We start from the raw sequence: 15,614 nt of genomic DNA, 5'->3' as shown, positions 1-15,614 counted from the left end.
TCCTTTCCTGTCCTACTTCCAGATGATACTACTCATCCATAGATGTTCTGAAAGTTTCTAATCAAGTGAACAGGGCTAAGAGGTTAAACCCTGCTATGTGCTCTGATATCACACGAGAAAAGAATCCCACCTTTTTGAAGGAGGATTGATAAAGCATCGATTTGTCTTGCCAATATTTTTGTATCTGTGTACATCCAACTTGATTAGTACATCATTCAACCATTATGTCTCTACAGTTTTCTTAATATTGAAATATGCATAACTTTATCACTAATATGTATACTCTCTTTTTCTCCACAGATCAATAATTTTTCAAGCAACATCCTTATGAAATTGGGATGATAGCGTTTTTTTATCAATAAATTACAATTATCCCGCAAAAAGCCCAGACCAGCATTCCTCCTGATGTCGGGAGATTCAGACTCCAAGAACTACTGCTTCTCTGTGATGCAGGACCAAGATGGAGCGCATCGGATGGGCGGCTACAGCCAAGGTGGGCCTGACTTAGGCCTCCCCTCGGAGGGCAGCGACAGCAGCGGTCAGCACCCTCCCGCCTCGCAGCACAAGCATCGCAAGATCCCCCGCTCTCGATCGCTCCCCGAGGAAGACATGGAGATGAAGAGCAGTGGCTCCAGCGGTAGTGGAACTGAATCACACAGCAATGAAAGCCACGGCAACACAAGCCATGGCACTGAGAGTCTTGGCCATTCCTCAATGGGCAGCTCCAATGGCACCAGTAAGGACTCTGCAATACTGGAATCTTCTGAAAGCAACAAAAGGTCAGTGGTGGTTGCGGCAATTAAGGCTTGTGCTTTTATCTGGCGTGCATATTGTGATTGAGAAAAAAAAAGAGAGAGAGAGAGAGAGACTATAGTTGGGCGCTACTCAAAAACAATACTATTACTTCACAATGCAACCCTGTTTAGTGACATTGATACATCAATTAACTAACATAAAGATAAATAAATTGTATGATTTGTGCATGTGTTAATGGCAAACCTTTTGGGCCATATAACCGAGCTCTACCAAACCAATGTTAATTTTCTGAGCCTGTTGAACCTACTTGTTTGAAACAGTGTGGGTTGAAGAGTTAAACATGGTCGGATAGCTCCTTTGCTCTCAGTCTGTAGGTGTACAGCATATGAGCTCTTTTACAAAGGTGGGCATTTGTTTGAGCCCGATAAGCATGTTATAGTAACCTGAGTTGTTGTGAGTCTGTGTCTCAGAGTGCTCTGATTTTAGCGTATTCGTGTCAAGTTAAGCTTGTAGGTTAATGCAGTGAATCACACAAACACAACTACAAGAGTCTTACATCATTCTTGCACCCTACGAGCACTTATTCCACAAGGAGGTAGGATTGACCTCAGACTGGAGGGCTTTCTTTTGTTGCCTGGCTGCTAAATGGTGTTCACATTGTTCTCCATTTGCTTCCACAAGCCCACTTTAACAAAACCCCACGTTGTGAGATAATAATACATATTTAGAAAAGGGGTCAGCTGGAGCACCTTGGTAACAGCAAATGTCTCGGCTGCATGAGAAGGAGATGCGTGTATAAAACATGCCTAATGTCAGATATATTTCAAAATGATACCACCAAACTGGAACCAATTACCAATTTATATTTTCGTTAAACTTCACTTAACTGAGAAAGGCGATTAAATCAGTTGATCTCCCTCTCTTTTTGTGTCTCTCTTTGAAGTAATTAAGGTAATTTCTGGCTCAATTTTGTTGCAAATTGTTGAATTATCCTTCTTCTCACAGCTCAAACTCTCACAGTCCGTCTCCTCCGAGCAGCTCCAACGCCTTCAGTCTGCTGAGCTCAGAGCAGGACAACCCATCATCCAGCGGCTGTAGGTTAGTGCACTGACCTCTGCTACAACACTGGAAACAAATTCATCCCTTTCTAGCATTGAATATGGTTTAGATTAGAAGTGTTTAATGATAAACAAAATGTAAATCTGTTTTTGAGGAATTGCTTTTCTTGTAAAAGTATCTGACTTGCCTCTTTGTGTGTGATTGTGCAACTTGCAGTAGTCAGGAGTCTGCCAAAGCTAAGACCCAGAAAGAGATGATTAAAACTCTGAAAGAGCTGAAGCTTCACATGCCTACTGAGAAGAGACACAACAGCAAGTGCTCTACACTGAAGACCCTCAAGTACGCACTGAGCTGCGTCAAACAGGTGGAAGGTAAAGAGCATTTACATTTCCCTCTTCTCTGTCTTGTGTGTTAACACCAAGTTATAATGTTTTTGTTTAAGTTGCTGAAGCCTTACAATACACTCTACAATCTTATTAACATTAAGAAATATAGCTATTATTTGTACCACACACATTTCTTTGTGTGTACAGTATTAATTCTATACACATCTTAGAGTACCACAATAAATGTTTACAAATAGAAAATTCTTTTGTTGCACCCCTTACACAGAATCGTCATTGCTGTTTATAACATCAATGTCCACATACTATGTATTCTGTCTTGTTTATTGTGTTGTGACCATATTTTAATCAAATTACCATCTATGGGTTACAGCCAATGAGGAGTATTACCAGCTGCTGATGACCAATGACAGTCAACCTTCAGGCCAGGATGTATCCTCTTATACGATAGAGGAGATAGACAGCATTACTTCAGAATACACCCTCAAAAACAATGTGAGTCCCTGAATTATAAGTTAAAGAATAGAACTATTAAATATTGACAGTAAAAATACTTGTTTGTGAGCATTATTGTAAACCATTTGGATTTTGTCTCCTCAAAAGGACATGTTTGCAGTAGCAGTGTCTCTCACCACAGGAAGAATAGTGTACATTTCTGATCAGGCTGCCTCCATCCTAAACTGCAAAAGAGACGTGTTTAAGAACAGCACGTTTGTGGAGTTCCTGGCGCCGCAGGATGTTAGCGTGTTCTACAGCTTCACAACGCCGTACCGCCTGCCCTCCTGGAGCATGTGCACCGGAGCAGGTAAATATACATGGCTCTCTCTCTCTCCGCTTCAACACATTGGTACTGGCTTACCACACTGTGAATGGATCAGGTCTTTTTTCTACATTCAGCACACAAAAGTAGTCATACGAAAATGAGATCAGTAGAAAGCAGGGCTGCTTGGTGATAGTCTAGCACTTGGTGATAGTGTAGCACGTGTAGCCATCAACGTAATCCATTAAATTCAAGTTGCCCTGACCTGTTTTATAAAATTCATGAAACTTACCCTTTCAACCAAGGAAGATTGGATTGGGTGCTTGAGAAGACTGGAGTTGTTTCACAATTAACACTTGAAAAGGTTTTATTTATTTTTCAGCCACTCAGAGAGCCCATTATGTTCTCTCTAGTCTGATAATCAGAGATAGACTTGTTGCCTCTGACCTTCATTTTATTTTTTACATCAGACCCAGAGCTGAACTCTATCTGTTATTATTGCAGCCTATTATGCACTTCATTAAGTCTTGACTCTGTTAAAATTCATAGTGTGGTGCTGCAGCTTCAGTGATGTTTATTCGGAGAGTTAATCAAAGCTTGATCTCCTGCTGGGGCTGAGACCCAGATTCAGCCGGTTCCTGATGCTTTATGAATTCTAACATTTCTTTTTCCCGTTTCAGAGTCATCACCGCCTGACTCCATGCAGAAGAAGTCCTTCTTCTGTCGTATCAGGTAGGTGTGTGCGTTGGTTCAAAACAATTATGTTGGGCCATCTGTTGCTCATACCTGCTTGTAGTTTTTAATCATTCCACTATGGATGTAGATTGGCTTTTAAATCTACACTAAAAACACACTTCTTCTCTCTGGCTTTCTAGTTAGAGCGGAGCACGACTCCTGACTTTTCCTTGTGTTTTTATTTTTATTTTGTTTTTTATATATATCTGTTGTAATTTATTGTCGTTTATTGTGATTATAGTAATGTGTTTTTATTACATGTACAGCACTTTGGCTCGACCAAAAATTGCTTTTAAATGTGCTATATAAATAAAACCTGATTTGATTTGATTTGATTTGATGTTATTTTTAATTAATTTGTCACATCAAATGTTTCAGGCCAGTGTTATACATATAGGCAGACAGACACAAACACACACAATCATTCCACATAACAATCCTTCAATGTAATGTAATGACTGCTTTGCATAACTGTTATCATAACCCCACACTAACCACTCATTAATTGTACACAGACATGGATGGAAACATAGCTAGACACTGCCCCCTAGTGTTCAATAACATAACGTCTCAAATCCACAAACCTGGACAGAGATTATTTGTGAAGGCCTGTACTTATATGAAACAAACCCTAACCTTATAGTAATTGGTTTCTTTTATTTTTACCTCATTTCCAGTGGTGGTAAGAAAAGCGAGGGCTTTCTGCAATACTATCCATTCCGCATGACGCCCTACCGGATGAAGGTCCCAGATACAGTGCATGCTGAAGACCAGTTCTGCTGCCTCCTGCTGGCAGAGAGAGTTCACTCTGGTTATGATGGTAAGAACAATTCATGACTCTGTTACACTGTTCAAAAACTGTACAGTTCCGTATATTGCACTAGAAACATTTATACAAATTGTCAGATAAGTGACTTAAAGGTAGGGTAGGTAAGTTTGAGAAACCGGCTCGAGATACACTTTTTGTTATATTCCATGGAATGCTCTTAACATCCCGATAGCAATGAATATCTAAAGTGCTTTGACAAAAAATCCATAAAAAAATGTCATCTGTGGAAGCCGTAATACTGTAAACAGCACGACCAATCATTTTAGCCGGCCCGGCTAAAATAACTGGATGGCCTACCTGCCTGTCAGCCTTCCATCTGTGCACAAACTTATCTCGTGCCCTCATTGGTCATGTGCGCGTTCGTGTGTGTTGGAGGAGGGGCTTAACTACCTTTAAGTTATAAGTTAGAATTTATTTTTGTTTTATTCCTGCAGCTTATAACTTGAAAAGGTTTGATATAGAAGAGACTCTAACAATTTAAATCCTTTCTTTTCCCTTAAGCACCCAGAATTCCATCTGACAAACGCGTCTTCACCACCACACACACACCGAGTTGCTTGTTTCAGGATGTTGATGAGAGGTAAGCGATTGCAGGATGTTTTTTTTTCTAAGCTTAAACCAAAACTATACCCAAACTATAAGAAGTGGTGTTGTTGCTTGCTAACTAACACAGCATTTTGTCATGTGTATGTGTGTTTCAGGGCGGTTCCTCTCCTTGGGTATCTCCCCCAGGACCTCATTGGCACACAAATCCTCCTCCACCTGCATCCCAATGACCGACCGATTATGTTGGCCATTCACAAAAAGAGTGAGTCCCCAGAATGAAATAGATTTCAGAAGTTTCCATGTCTCTTTCCCAAACATGATCTAACTATATTATTTTTGGCTTTTCCTCTGCAGTTCTTCAATTTGCAGGACAACCATTCGACCACTCCTCCATCCGGTTCTGTGCGCGAAATGGAGAATACCTCATTCTGGACACCAGCTGGTCCAGTTTTGTCAACCCCTGGAGCCGCAAGGTGTCCTTTGTTATGGGAAGACACAAACTGCGAATGTGAGTATGACTGTCTAATCGATGTACAGTCTGTCATGGTTGCTTTAAATATAAGGGAGTTTCACATTTCTACTTCTGATACATCCTGATGTGCTTTTTGTTCACCAGGGGCCCTGTGAATGAAGATGTTTTCTCAGCCCCTGTCTCAACTGTCATTGAGATGAAGACCATGGACAATGACATCCAGGAGATTACTGAGCAGATCCACCGGCTCCTGCTACAGGTGAGAGAGGATACAAGATGCAAGTGTTGATATGTAAACAGCCGAGAGATTTAAGCAACATCTAATCCAATCCTTTTTTCAACTTTGTTCCCTCTCTGTGTTCCTATCAGCCGGTCCATAACAGTGGCTCCAGTGGTTACTGCAGTCTGAACAGAAATGACCACCTTGTGGGCATGAGCTCCTCTAACGAGAGCCTTAACAACAGCAACGGGGCCAAGATCCAACAAGAGGAGGAGGAAGTGAGCGACAAAGCACGACCAGTGAGTAAAACCCAAATACTCACAGCTTAGTACAGCGTGGTCCTGCTACAGGATGATATGGGAAAAGTTAATACTCAGCCTCAGCTTTTTAGCCAATTTATTCTATTCTGTTTAATTTATCAAAAGGTCTTAATAAATTGTCGTATCAACATATTCGGTTTCTATTTCACAGCGGACCTTTCAGGAAATCTGTAAAGGAATACATCTTCAGAAAAGCCTTGAGCATCAGACAACCAAACCAGACATCAAGAAAAGCAATGGCAGTAAATCCAGTTGACAACTCCCTGCTTATTTATCTGTAAATATTTGAGTGTGTGTCTGAACCAGAGACAGCTAAAAGTTGTTCTGAAATTGCGCCCCTAACTCCTGTCCTTTCTCCAGTAGAGTGTGTACAGAGACACTCGACGGCGGTGCGGCCCAAAGACTCGACGCCCCTCCACTGGAAGGACACCGGGGTCTCGTTGGAGGAGAACCGGTCCTCCTCCAACGAGGACACGGTCTTCAAATATCAGAACGCCTGCTCCTATCAGCAGATCAGCTGTCTGGACAGTGTTGTCAGGTAGTCACGCAATTCATACCCAGCCATATAAACTTCAATTAAGATCTTATAGAATAGATCATTTTCCACACTAAAAAAACCCAATAAAATGTACATAATTTCATGGCCTTTCATTGCTCTCAGTGGTTATAACATTTAAATTAAATTTCAATGATTATTAACCTTGTAACAATTATTCAGTATGGTTATTTAACAGCGTAAAATGCTTTGTGATGTGTCTTACTGATGATTAGTTGCTTATAATTGACGTTATGTTGTTGTTGTTCCTATAGGTACTTCGAGAGCTGTAATGTTCCCATCAGTATGAAAAGGAAGTGCCAGTCTTCTTCTAACACCACGTCCTCTAAGTCGGATGAGGACAAACAGAAAGGACCTCACAGCATGCAGTTGTCTGAAGGTATGTCTCACCACTTCAGTTTTACTACCAAAGAAAGGAAAGCAGACACCTATTGTCACCTCATCATGCGGCCTTTCACTAGAAGTCAGTATCACTTGTTCTCTGTTCTCTTTGGCAGAACCAGCCTTGTTGAAGAATCAGTCTTCTCTCTCCGCTTTGGAAGATCACGACAAAAAGTCCAGTGACGCGGCCACAGCGGTAGTGGGCACATCGCTGCCCCTTTCTGTACCAAACAAACCCGAAAGTGTGGTGTCCATAACCAGCCAGTGTAGCTACAGTTGCACCATAGTGCATGTTGGGGACAAGAAACCTCAACCGGACTCAGGTACAGTGCCTTAAAAATATTTCCAACCTGATTTATTCTGCTGTTGCATATTTGTCATAAAAAGATATAAGATCTTGAGACAAAAGGTTAAGACAACAAACAAACGTTTAAAGTTAGTAAGCACATGTTTCACATATCAACAATTTCAAAAAGATATTGGCCATATTTATCAGCAATAACTGCCTTACCTGTAAATAATTGTTAACATTGATTATCAGCCCACTCTTCTTCAGCTTAGACTCTGTTGTAGACTCGACAGCATTAGCTGCTTTTTGAAGATCTTAAGCTTCTCCGAGTGATAAATATAAAGACACAGAAGAAATCAGCAAAGCTGCTTTTCACAGCACTGTAAATTCAACTGTATGTGTTCGTGCTTCTTTCTCCGTGTCTTTACATGTGTGTCTGTTCAGTGGATGCTTGGCAGCTTATATGTCAAACACAGAAAGTCAACTATTTCCACAATTTCATAATTCTTATTTGGTGCTACTCAATGTGCGCAAAACGTTTGCAGGGTTATTGGGTCCCGTCCAAAATTACTGCAATGGTGGTGATAAAATAGTTTTTATCTTTTGGATTTTATATAAAACTATTAATTTGCGATAAATTATAATCTAATGTGAGCTTCATTGCATTAAACCAGCAATTGTATTGGACGCTGCTCATTCAGTTGCCACTTTGAAAGCGCATATAAACTCACCACCTTAGAATACATAACGTTTCATTTTTCCACAACTTTGAACGTCATCGGATTATTTAAAATCTTCAGCGATGATGAAAAGCAAACAAATTTGTACTATTTGTTGTACATTTGATACGAATATAAAACATTTCTTTCAATAAGCATTGTGGTAATCCTTGATCAAGTAAGTGAGCCAAACTCAAGGCTAATTGATCGACCCCATGATGGAAGTATGTGAATAACATCAGTAGCCCTGAAAGCGGCTTCCCATTTTTCTCCATTTGTATTTTTAAGGCATTTTTTCCATGGTGTCCGTGAATGTGTCGATTGAAGCTTCTACAACGCTCGTTCAACTCTGCTTTTGTCGTCGTCGCTATCTATGCTAAATGTTGTTTTACAGAAGTCATTTTTTATTGCCTATGAGTATACTAAATGTATTTCTATGCTGTCACCCTCTGACATACAGATATCATAGGGGAATCCAGCCATAGCCCCGGGGTTCCTCTCTGTGTCGTTTCACCTCCCAGTCACGAGAGGGAGTCCTATAAGAAACTCGGGTTGACTAAGCAGGTTTTGGCAGCCCATACGCAGAAGGAGGAGCAGACCTTTCTGTATCGCTTCAAGGAGCATCGAGGACTTGCAGCGCTTAAAGAAAACTGCTCTCAGTACCTGGAGCGTCAGAGGGAACAGATCGCCAGTTATGGTACCTGACCACCACACCAACACAGCATATCAAAAGCCTTTAAAGGATAATAACTCTGTTAAATTCTGTTATAACAATATTTGAAGTTAAAGGGGACCTATAATGCAAAATGCACTTTTGTACGTCTTGTATACATGAATATGTGTCCCCGGTGTTCCAGGGAACTCACCAAGTGTCAGAAAACACAACCCTCTCTATTTTCCTCCATACCCAAATCTCTAAAAAAGGGGCTGCAACGGATCTGATAAAAACTGATCCAGATTTGAACACTGTCCTGACGTCAGGACAGTGTTCAAATGGGCCAACTCCACCAACTCCAACTCCACCAATCAGGAGGAGACAGCCACGGCCATTGCCGTTCGAAAGCGCTGGAGACGCTGTAGTACATATGCCAGGCCTCTAGATGGTGCTGTTCTCACAGAATCTGCCCTTGCAAAAACAGAGCTAAAAAATGTCAAATTGAGCAAAATGAGGCATGGCTAAAATGCATGATCTGTTTGGTATTTTGAAAAAAAAAAAGTATAAATATGCCTTATATAGGTATGGTCCTATACTATATTATTCAAATATAGCATGATAGGTCCACTTTAAATAGACTAAGTTGGACTCTTGATTATAATCATTATATATTCTTAGATCTCCGTAAATGTGTTCATTACAGTATTATTATACAATCTGACAATTGTGGTAAAAAGTAAGACCCAAGTTTCTGAATGTGTAATCTCCTTGCCTATTACTTGCAAGTCTTGTTTATTTTGTAAAATTCAAAAGATGACTCAACATTTTCTTATTTGTATTCTCTGTAGCTATACCCACTGCTCAGTCCTCCAAGCAGGATGAACCGAGTGCAGAGCCCACCGCTCGGCGAGGCACACGGAACAAGAAGACCAAGTCAAAGCGGGCGAAGCAGATGGAGTCCTCCGACAGCACCGTGTCCCACCACAGACAGCAACACCTGCGGCCCCCTCTCCTGACCCACGGCCTCAACCTGACCTCCTGGTCGAGCTCTGACACCTCGCAGTCAAACTTCCCCATGGCCTACCCCTCAGTGATGCCAGGCTACCCCCTCCCGGTTTACCCCAGAGCCAATTCCATGGCCCCCCGCACAGATGCCACTCATCAAGGCTTTGTGTACAATCAGGGCACCCAGCCCCCTCCCTGCCCACAGCCCATCCACCCTGCTCCCTTCACCACCCCTATGGTCACTCCTATTGTGGCTCTAATGCTGCCCATGCCCTTCTCTCCATTGGCCCCCTCACTGCAATCTCCACAGCCAGTGTTCCACGCAGCCACTGCTGGCTTCCCCACCCAAATGCAGCCTTTTAGTCCGGTTGCCTTTCCAGTCCCGGTCCACTTCGCAGCTTCACCGTCCTTCACTGTCCAGAGCCAGTTCAACTCCCCAAACCACTTTGCTCTCCAATCGAACTACATCCCCTCTGTGTTCTACTTTCCTCCAGTCCCGGAAACTCAAAGGCGTCCGTGGTTGAGAGCCAGTCTCGCTCCTCCACGCCGCAGTCTGGAGGAGGTGGAGGCCCGGCGTCTCCACCCCTGTTTCAGTCTCGCTGCAGCTCACCCCTCAACCTGCTGGAGCTGGAGCTGTGTGTGGACCGGCAGGACTGCACAGCGCTCTCCTCTGGAGGGCAAGGGAATAATATGGCAGAACGGAAGATGGGAGCCTGTGGAAACCAGGCCAAAGAGAGGGAGATGAAGCAGGTAAACAACAAAACCAACTTTTATTTTCCCTTCCCTTTCTTTTCTTCTTCAAGTCTCCTGATGCCTATGATTTCTCCCCAGTAAAATTCTTAAACTGTGAGGATAAAATGTCAAAGCCTCCTTAAACTTAATCGTTGTGGGTTCTTTAAATCACTCTTGTGTAGGCGTGTAGGCATGTTCCCCTAAGACATTCATTCATATGTCACTCACTTTTCTACAATGTTATGCCATGTAGAGTACACAGTAATTCCTCCACATTTTTCACAGTATTAAAGAGCAGTTTCTTGTGTTTGTATTGTATTAAGTCAAGTCAATCTCGACTCCTCAGATGAAATGTGGCCTCGGGTGTTAACGAATCATCTTATTATCCCTTACACCCTTAGCCTTCTCTCAGTCTCCTTGGTCCACCTGGACCCTTGTATTGCGAGGGCTCGCACTGTGTCTGTGATCGTTTGTCTTGGGATAAAGTGTGCTCTAGAAGGTCTTGCAGCAAAGAGGTAGGCAAATCATCAAAACTAACTCCTATCCCATTCCTTCCAAAATCCATATGTAAACTATAACTGTAACTATTTTTTTCCTATTTATGGTTTAATTATTAGCATTTATAATTTTGAAATGTTCTATAAAGATATTGCCAAGAGTGGCTTTAGTTAGAATGGCAGATTCTAACCAAAGCATGTGACTAAGAAACAATCTAACAATGTAAAAAAACAAAAATGTTAGATAGTTTATTAAAAAAAAATCCTGAAACTTACTTTGGTACCTAGTACTGTATGTATGACTGCAACTACATACACTGTCTTTGATTCTGCATGCAAGAACCAGACCAAGGTTGAAACCATACAACATTAACAGTCAAAAGCAGTTTGAACATACAAATATAAATATTTGTTTTCCTTCTTATATATTTCTAAAATCAGACCGGTGTCACAAATGGTAATCTTCCACATGAATGTATTCTTTTTTTTTTCTACTACATTCTGTTATTTAATAATTCTCCCAGCTTTAAATCAGCTGCTTAAGGATCAGAGTCTCTGTTTGGTTCTAACAAGCTCAGCCTTACTGTGTAACACATGGTATTGTGTCCCATGTGACTGTTGAGATTGACAGTTTTCTATGCTCACGGCAAATAAATACTCCCATTTGAGATTATAAATGCAAAGTGAGAGGAAAGCCTCTAACTGCACCTGCCTGTATAGAAACGCTGCAGGAGATGAAGGAGTCTGCTGGCCAAAGCTGGGAAATCAAGCTCCTCCTCAATAACGTCCCTTCAATGTTTTTCTTTTGCAGACAAGTTCACGTGGCGATGGGAACAACAGTGACGGCAACTCTTTCTCCAGCGACATGTTGGACATTATTCTCCATGAGGACTCCAGCTCTGCCGACTCGGGCTCCATGGGCTCCGGATTGAATGGCTGTGGTACTTCAGCCAGTGGGACCTCCAATAGCAGGACGTCTAACAGTAGGACATCAAACAGCGGGACATCAAAGAGCAGGACGTCAGCCAGTGGGACGTCTGGCAGTGGAAAAGGTATGACCTTAAGCTTCACCTTATAGATATTGATAATGAAAACAACATTACACATTCCCAAAGATAAATAAGCAGGAAAAAGTAGAAAACACTACAGTGAAACAGAATCAGCAAATGTTGCAACGTTTTAATAGTTTTCTCTTTTGGTGTTTTCAGGAAGCAACAACAGTAGTAACTACTTTGGCAGCGTGGACTCGTCCCAGATCAGTCAGAAAGTCAAAGGTCACCTGAATGGCAGCGGCAGCAGGCCTTTGGAGATGGACCAGAGTGAACATTTCATCACGTAAGTACTGCTGGAATTGCTGTGTTTCATCGTTTGTTAATGAAGGATAACGCTAAGCATGTATACAGACAAACTCTCCTCTTTTGCTCATTGATAGACAAGTTTCCTGTTTATGGGCAATAGAGGATGTGTTTGTGAGACAATAAAACAAAACAATCTTGATTTAGCTTCCTATCCTCACAAGTTCTGGCAACATATTTCTGTGCTCTGATTGTCACAGGACAAAAGAGCTTATTGGGGGTTTGTTCTTCACACTAAACATCCGTCATTTTTATTTCTCAATATGCACCTTTAACTCAATAGGTCACAAGACCATTGAATACTCCTGCATACTATTTGTTTCTTGACTAAAAAGATCAAACTGCAGTGGTTGTTGCAGGGACAGTTACTGACCACTAGAGGGCCCCCTTGACAGAGGGCTTTGCATCGACTAAGACTGTTAACTCCTTTGTACATGTCTATAAAAGGCTTTAGTGACAAATACTTTGATAGTTTGCAAAAAACTAAACGTTCTTGTTTTACTGTTGGGTAGATTTTTAAATGTGGCTGTTTCTGTATTCCTCTTTATCTGCAGTGACATCCAGAGAGTGCTCAGAGACGACAGAGAGAAGCTGAGGCTGCTGCAGAAGAGCCAGCCGAGCTTTTCAGAGGAGCAGAAGAAGGAGCTGATGGAGGTGCACACCTGGATTAAGAGAGGAGGTCTGCCAAAGGAGATAGACATCAAGGTAGAATTCATTTTATATAGTCCAGCTCTAAAAAGGAACATGTGGAAAATATGGGGTTTTGGCAAGATGTTGGTTAACCTACCTTTTTTATATTTATGATTCTTGACAGTGACAATACAAAATTGCCAACTCTTTGATAATCAGTTATTTTTCATGCAAGAAATGAGTTCCTGCTTTTCTTTCTAGTCTTCTTTTAATGAATATCGTTGGGTTTTGGAATGACAACACAAGACATTTAAAGACGTCACTTTGTGAAACTGGGACACACACAGTCCCGATTTATATTTACACTTTACAAACCAAACAAATAAATAATGAAAAATATAAATAGTTTGTATATTTGTTTTGGTTGGAGATGTTTCTTGGAAAAACATCAAAATTGTACCCCACCCCTTTCTCATTGTTTCTCAGATATGCACTTTTTTTCTACATCACCTCTCACCTTCTCCTTTTATCTGTGCTGCCCAGGCGTGCTCCTGCTGTAACGGTGCCTCGGAGGCAGCAGCAGTGGCAGCAGCGGTGGAGGAGGAACAGGCAAACCTTGACCTCGGTGAAACGGAGGCGCTGGAGGAGGGCTGCCAGCGGAGGCCCAGAGAGGAACCCTCCAACTCTCTCTCTCAGAGACAACCAGCTAGACAACAAACACATCAAGATCTTCAAAGTGTCCCCTATTACCCGTCAGACTCTGTTTCTGCACAACTGTGAAAAGTGGCCTTCTTTGCGTGAAGCATTTTGGCGCGTTTCCACTACAGCGCGGAGCACGGTTTAAGAGGGCTGTGACGTCAGCGGCCCGTCTTTGGTTGCGTTTCCACTTGGCCTAGTACCGGCCGGCGGGTCCTAATTCACAGTTTTTCTGGCCTCATAAAATTGTGGGTCTAGAGCCAGAGACAACGAGGCTGAGTCGGGCTGAGTATGCTAAACTAGAGAGAGAATCGCTGGCAAGGGGGCTACAACTACAACAAGATGGACATATTTGACCGTGATTTAATTGTAATACACGTTTCAAAATGATGCCGAAGTAACAACATACTGATACCGGTTAGTAAAAACCATGAATTAATGCTTTGACAAGTCTGCAGACAGACGGCAGGCGAAAAACCTTTTAAAATGCGTGTTTTCTAAATGGAGATTGGCTAAGCTAACGCAGTATATGCTCCGACCGTCCACACTCACAACAACGGCCTATACAGACATAAATAAAGCAGCGACTGTATTCGCCATGACACAGGCAGTCTGTGGTTTGTACTTGTTTAACTTTTGTCTAGTTTCTGAACATATATGAGGAGCTGTGAGCTCTGAGTGCTAACAGCTAACGGCTAACGGCTGTGTTGTTTTTCTGGGGTTCTCATTGAAGATGACGTCACGGCTCCGCCTACACTGCGTTACTATAGATACTACCCCAGTTCCTAAACTGTAATGGAAATGCGCCATAAAGTGAGCCAGTCCTAACGAGGCCTAGCCATACCGAGCGAGGCCGTGTAGTGGAAACGCGCCAGGCCCTTTGCTCTTCTCACAACATTCATTACTGTCTTATGTTAAAACTTGTGTTGAATGTAAATATACGAGTGCTGGATTCTGTGACTGCATATGATCATTCACTCATTCCGTTTAGTGCTTAATATAGTGCAGCCTCTGCACTGATAGGTCATAGGTGAAACACAATGTGTGCTTATGCACCAGGCAGCACAGTACAGGTCAAACACACACCGACAGACCAGAGGCTGCGTCACTCACATGGCAGGAAGTGGCTCTTTGGTGTTCAAACTGCTGCGGTAAAAGAGTTGATTCAGCTTTTTGTGACAGTTACAACAACAGCACGCTGAGTCAGCATGTGTTAAAACAGGCGGAGTAACATTTCAGGCACTCCTGTTCAGGCATGCATAGCCATCAAGCACTAAATGAACCCACAACTGCACTTTGTGAGCTACACATGGATGAAAAGATGAAAGGTGTTGTGTTTAGTCACTAATAGCAAATTAATGTCCAAAATATAAACTTGCTCCCGAATGCAGCAGGCATGGACTCACCATCTGAAGCTTTTCACCAACTCCATCCCCTGAAAACGTACTCCCATACAAGGCAATACTAAACTTACAATATTATATATTGAACTTAAGTGATGTAATACTATAACGTATCATAAAATGGAAACGTTAATGTGTTACTGATCGCCAGTGAAATGTAGGGGGAACGGGTGAAAAACCTAAAATAAAGCTATATTTATTCACCAGTCCATGTTATAATGTTTATGAGAATGTATCATTCAAAGGGAGATTTGTGTCACTTGTAACCTTATGAAGCTTTAAGCTTTCATTGTTTATACATATTTCCATTCAGCCTTTTTGTCAGTATCAGCTGTGAAAAGTGCCTCTTATTTAAAGAAACTTTAATTTAATGCATTTCAAAGCTTGTGTGAGTGTAACAGTCTTTGACTCTGAGCATATATTTATATTTTTTCACAGGTCAATTGTTTATATTTGAAACAAATGTGTATTTTGCATTCATCTTAAAAGAACCATTAATATTAAGTATACATTTGTTTCAAATGTGAGTTGTGAAATAACCATTAGGATAAAGCCAACCGTGGACTGGAAAATACTATGTTGTTTATGGTGGGTGATAAATATAAATTGGGGAAAAAAATAATTTCCCCCAGTTTTCAAAGTGTGTCAGATCACA

The 15,614-nt window shown here is 41.7% G+C and overlaps 1 protein-coding gene across 1 annotated transcript; it reads left to right on the top strand.

Annotated features, from left to right (window-relative positions):
* Positions 1-405: 405 nt before the first annotated feature.
* Positions 406-13,640, top strand: per2 (period circadian clock 2). Its single transcript, XM_034137550.1, is given in 24 exon segments — positions 406-779; positions 1,762-1,854; positions 2,032-2,186; positions 2,533-2,654; positions 2,763-2,964; positions 3,600-3,651; positions 4,332-4,474; positions 4,985-5,063; positions 5,185-5,291; positions 5,384-5,537; positions 5,646-5,760; positions 5,871-6,020; positions 6,193-6,283; positions 6,402-6,579; positions 6,852-6,976; positions 7,095-7,301; positions 8,447-8,683; positions 9,490-10,163; positions 10,166-10,396; positions 10,780-10,893; positions 11,687-11,927; positions 12,084-12,210; positions 12,785-12,935; positions 13,404-13,640. Coding segments are annotated over 24 exon segments (4,359 nt in total).
* Positions 13,641-15,614: the final 1,974 nt, after the last annotated feature.

The sequence above is a fragment of the Trematomus bernacchii genome, unplaced genomic scaffold, assembly GCF_902827165.1.
Source record: "Trematomus bernacchii unplaced genomic scaffold, fTreBer1.1, whole genome shotgun sequence".
Taxonomy (NCBI): Eukaryota; Metazoa; Chordata; class Actinopteri; order Perciformes; family Nototheniidae; genus Trematomus; species Trematomus bernacchii.
The sequence above is the reverse complement of the archived record's forward strand: the minus strand, read 5'-3'. Positions and strand labels throughout refer to the sequence as shown.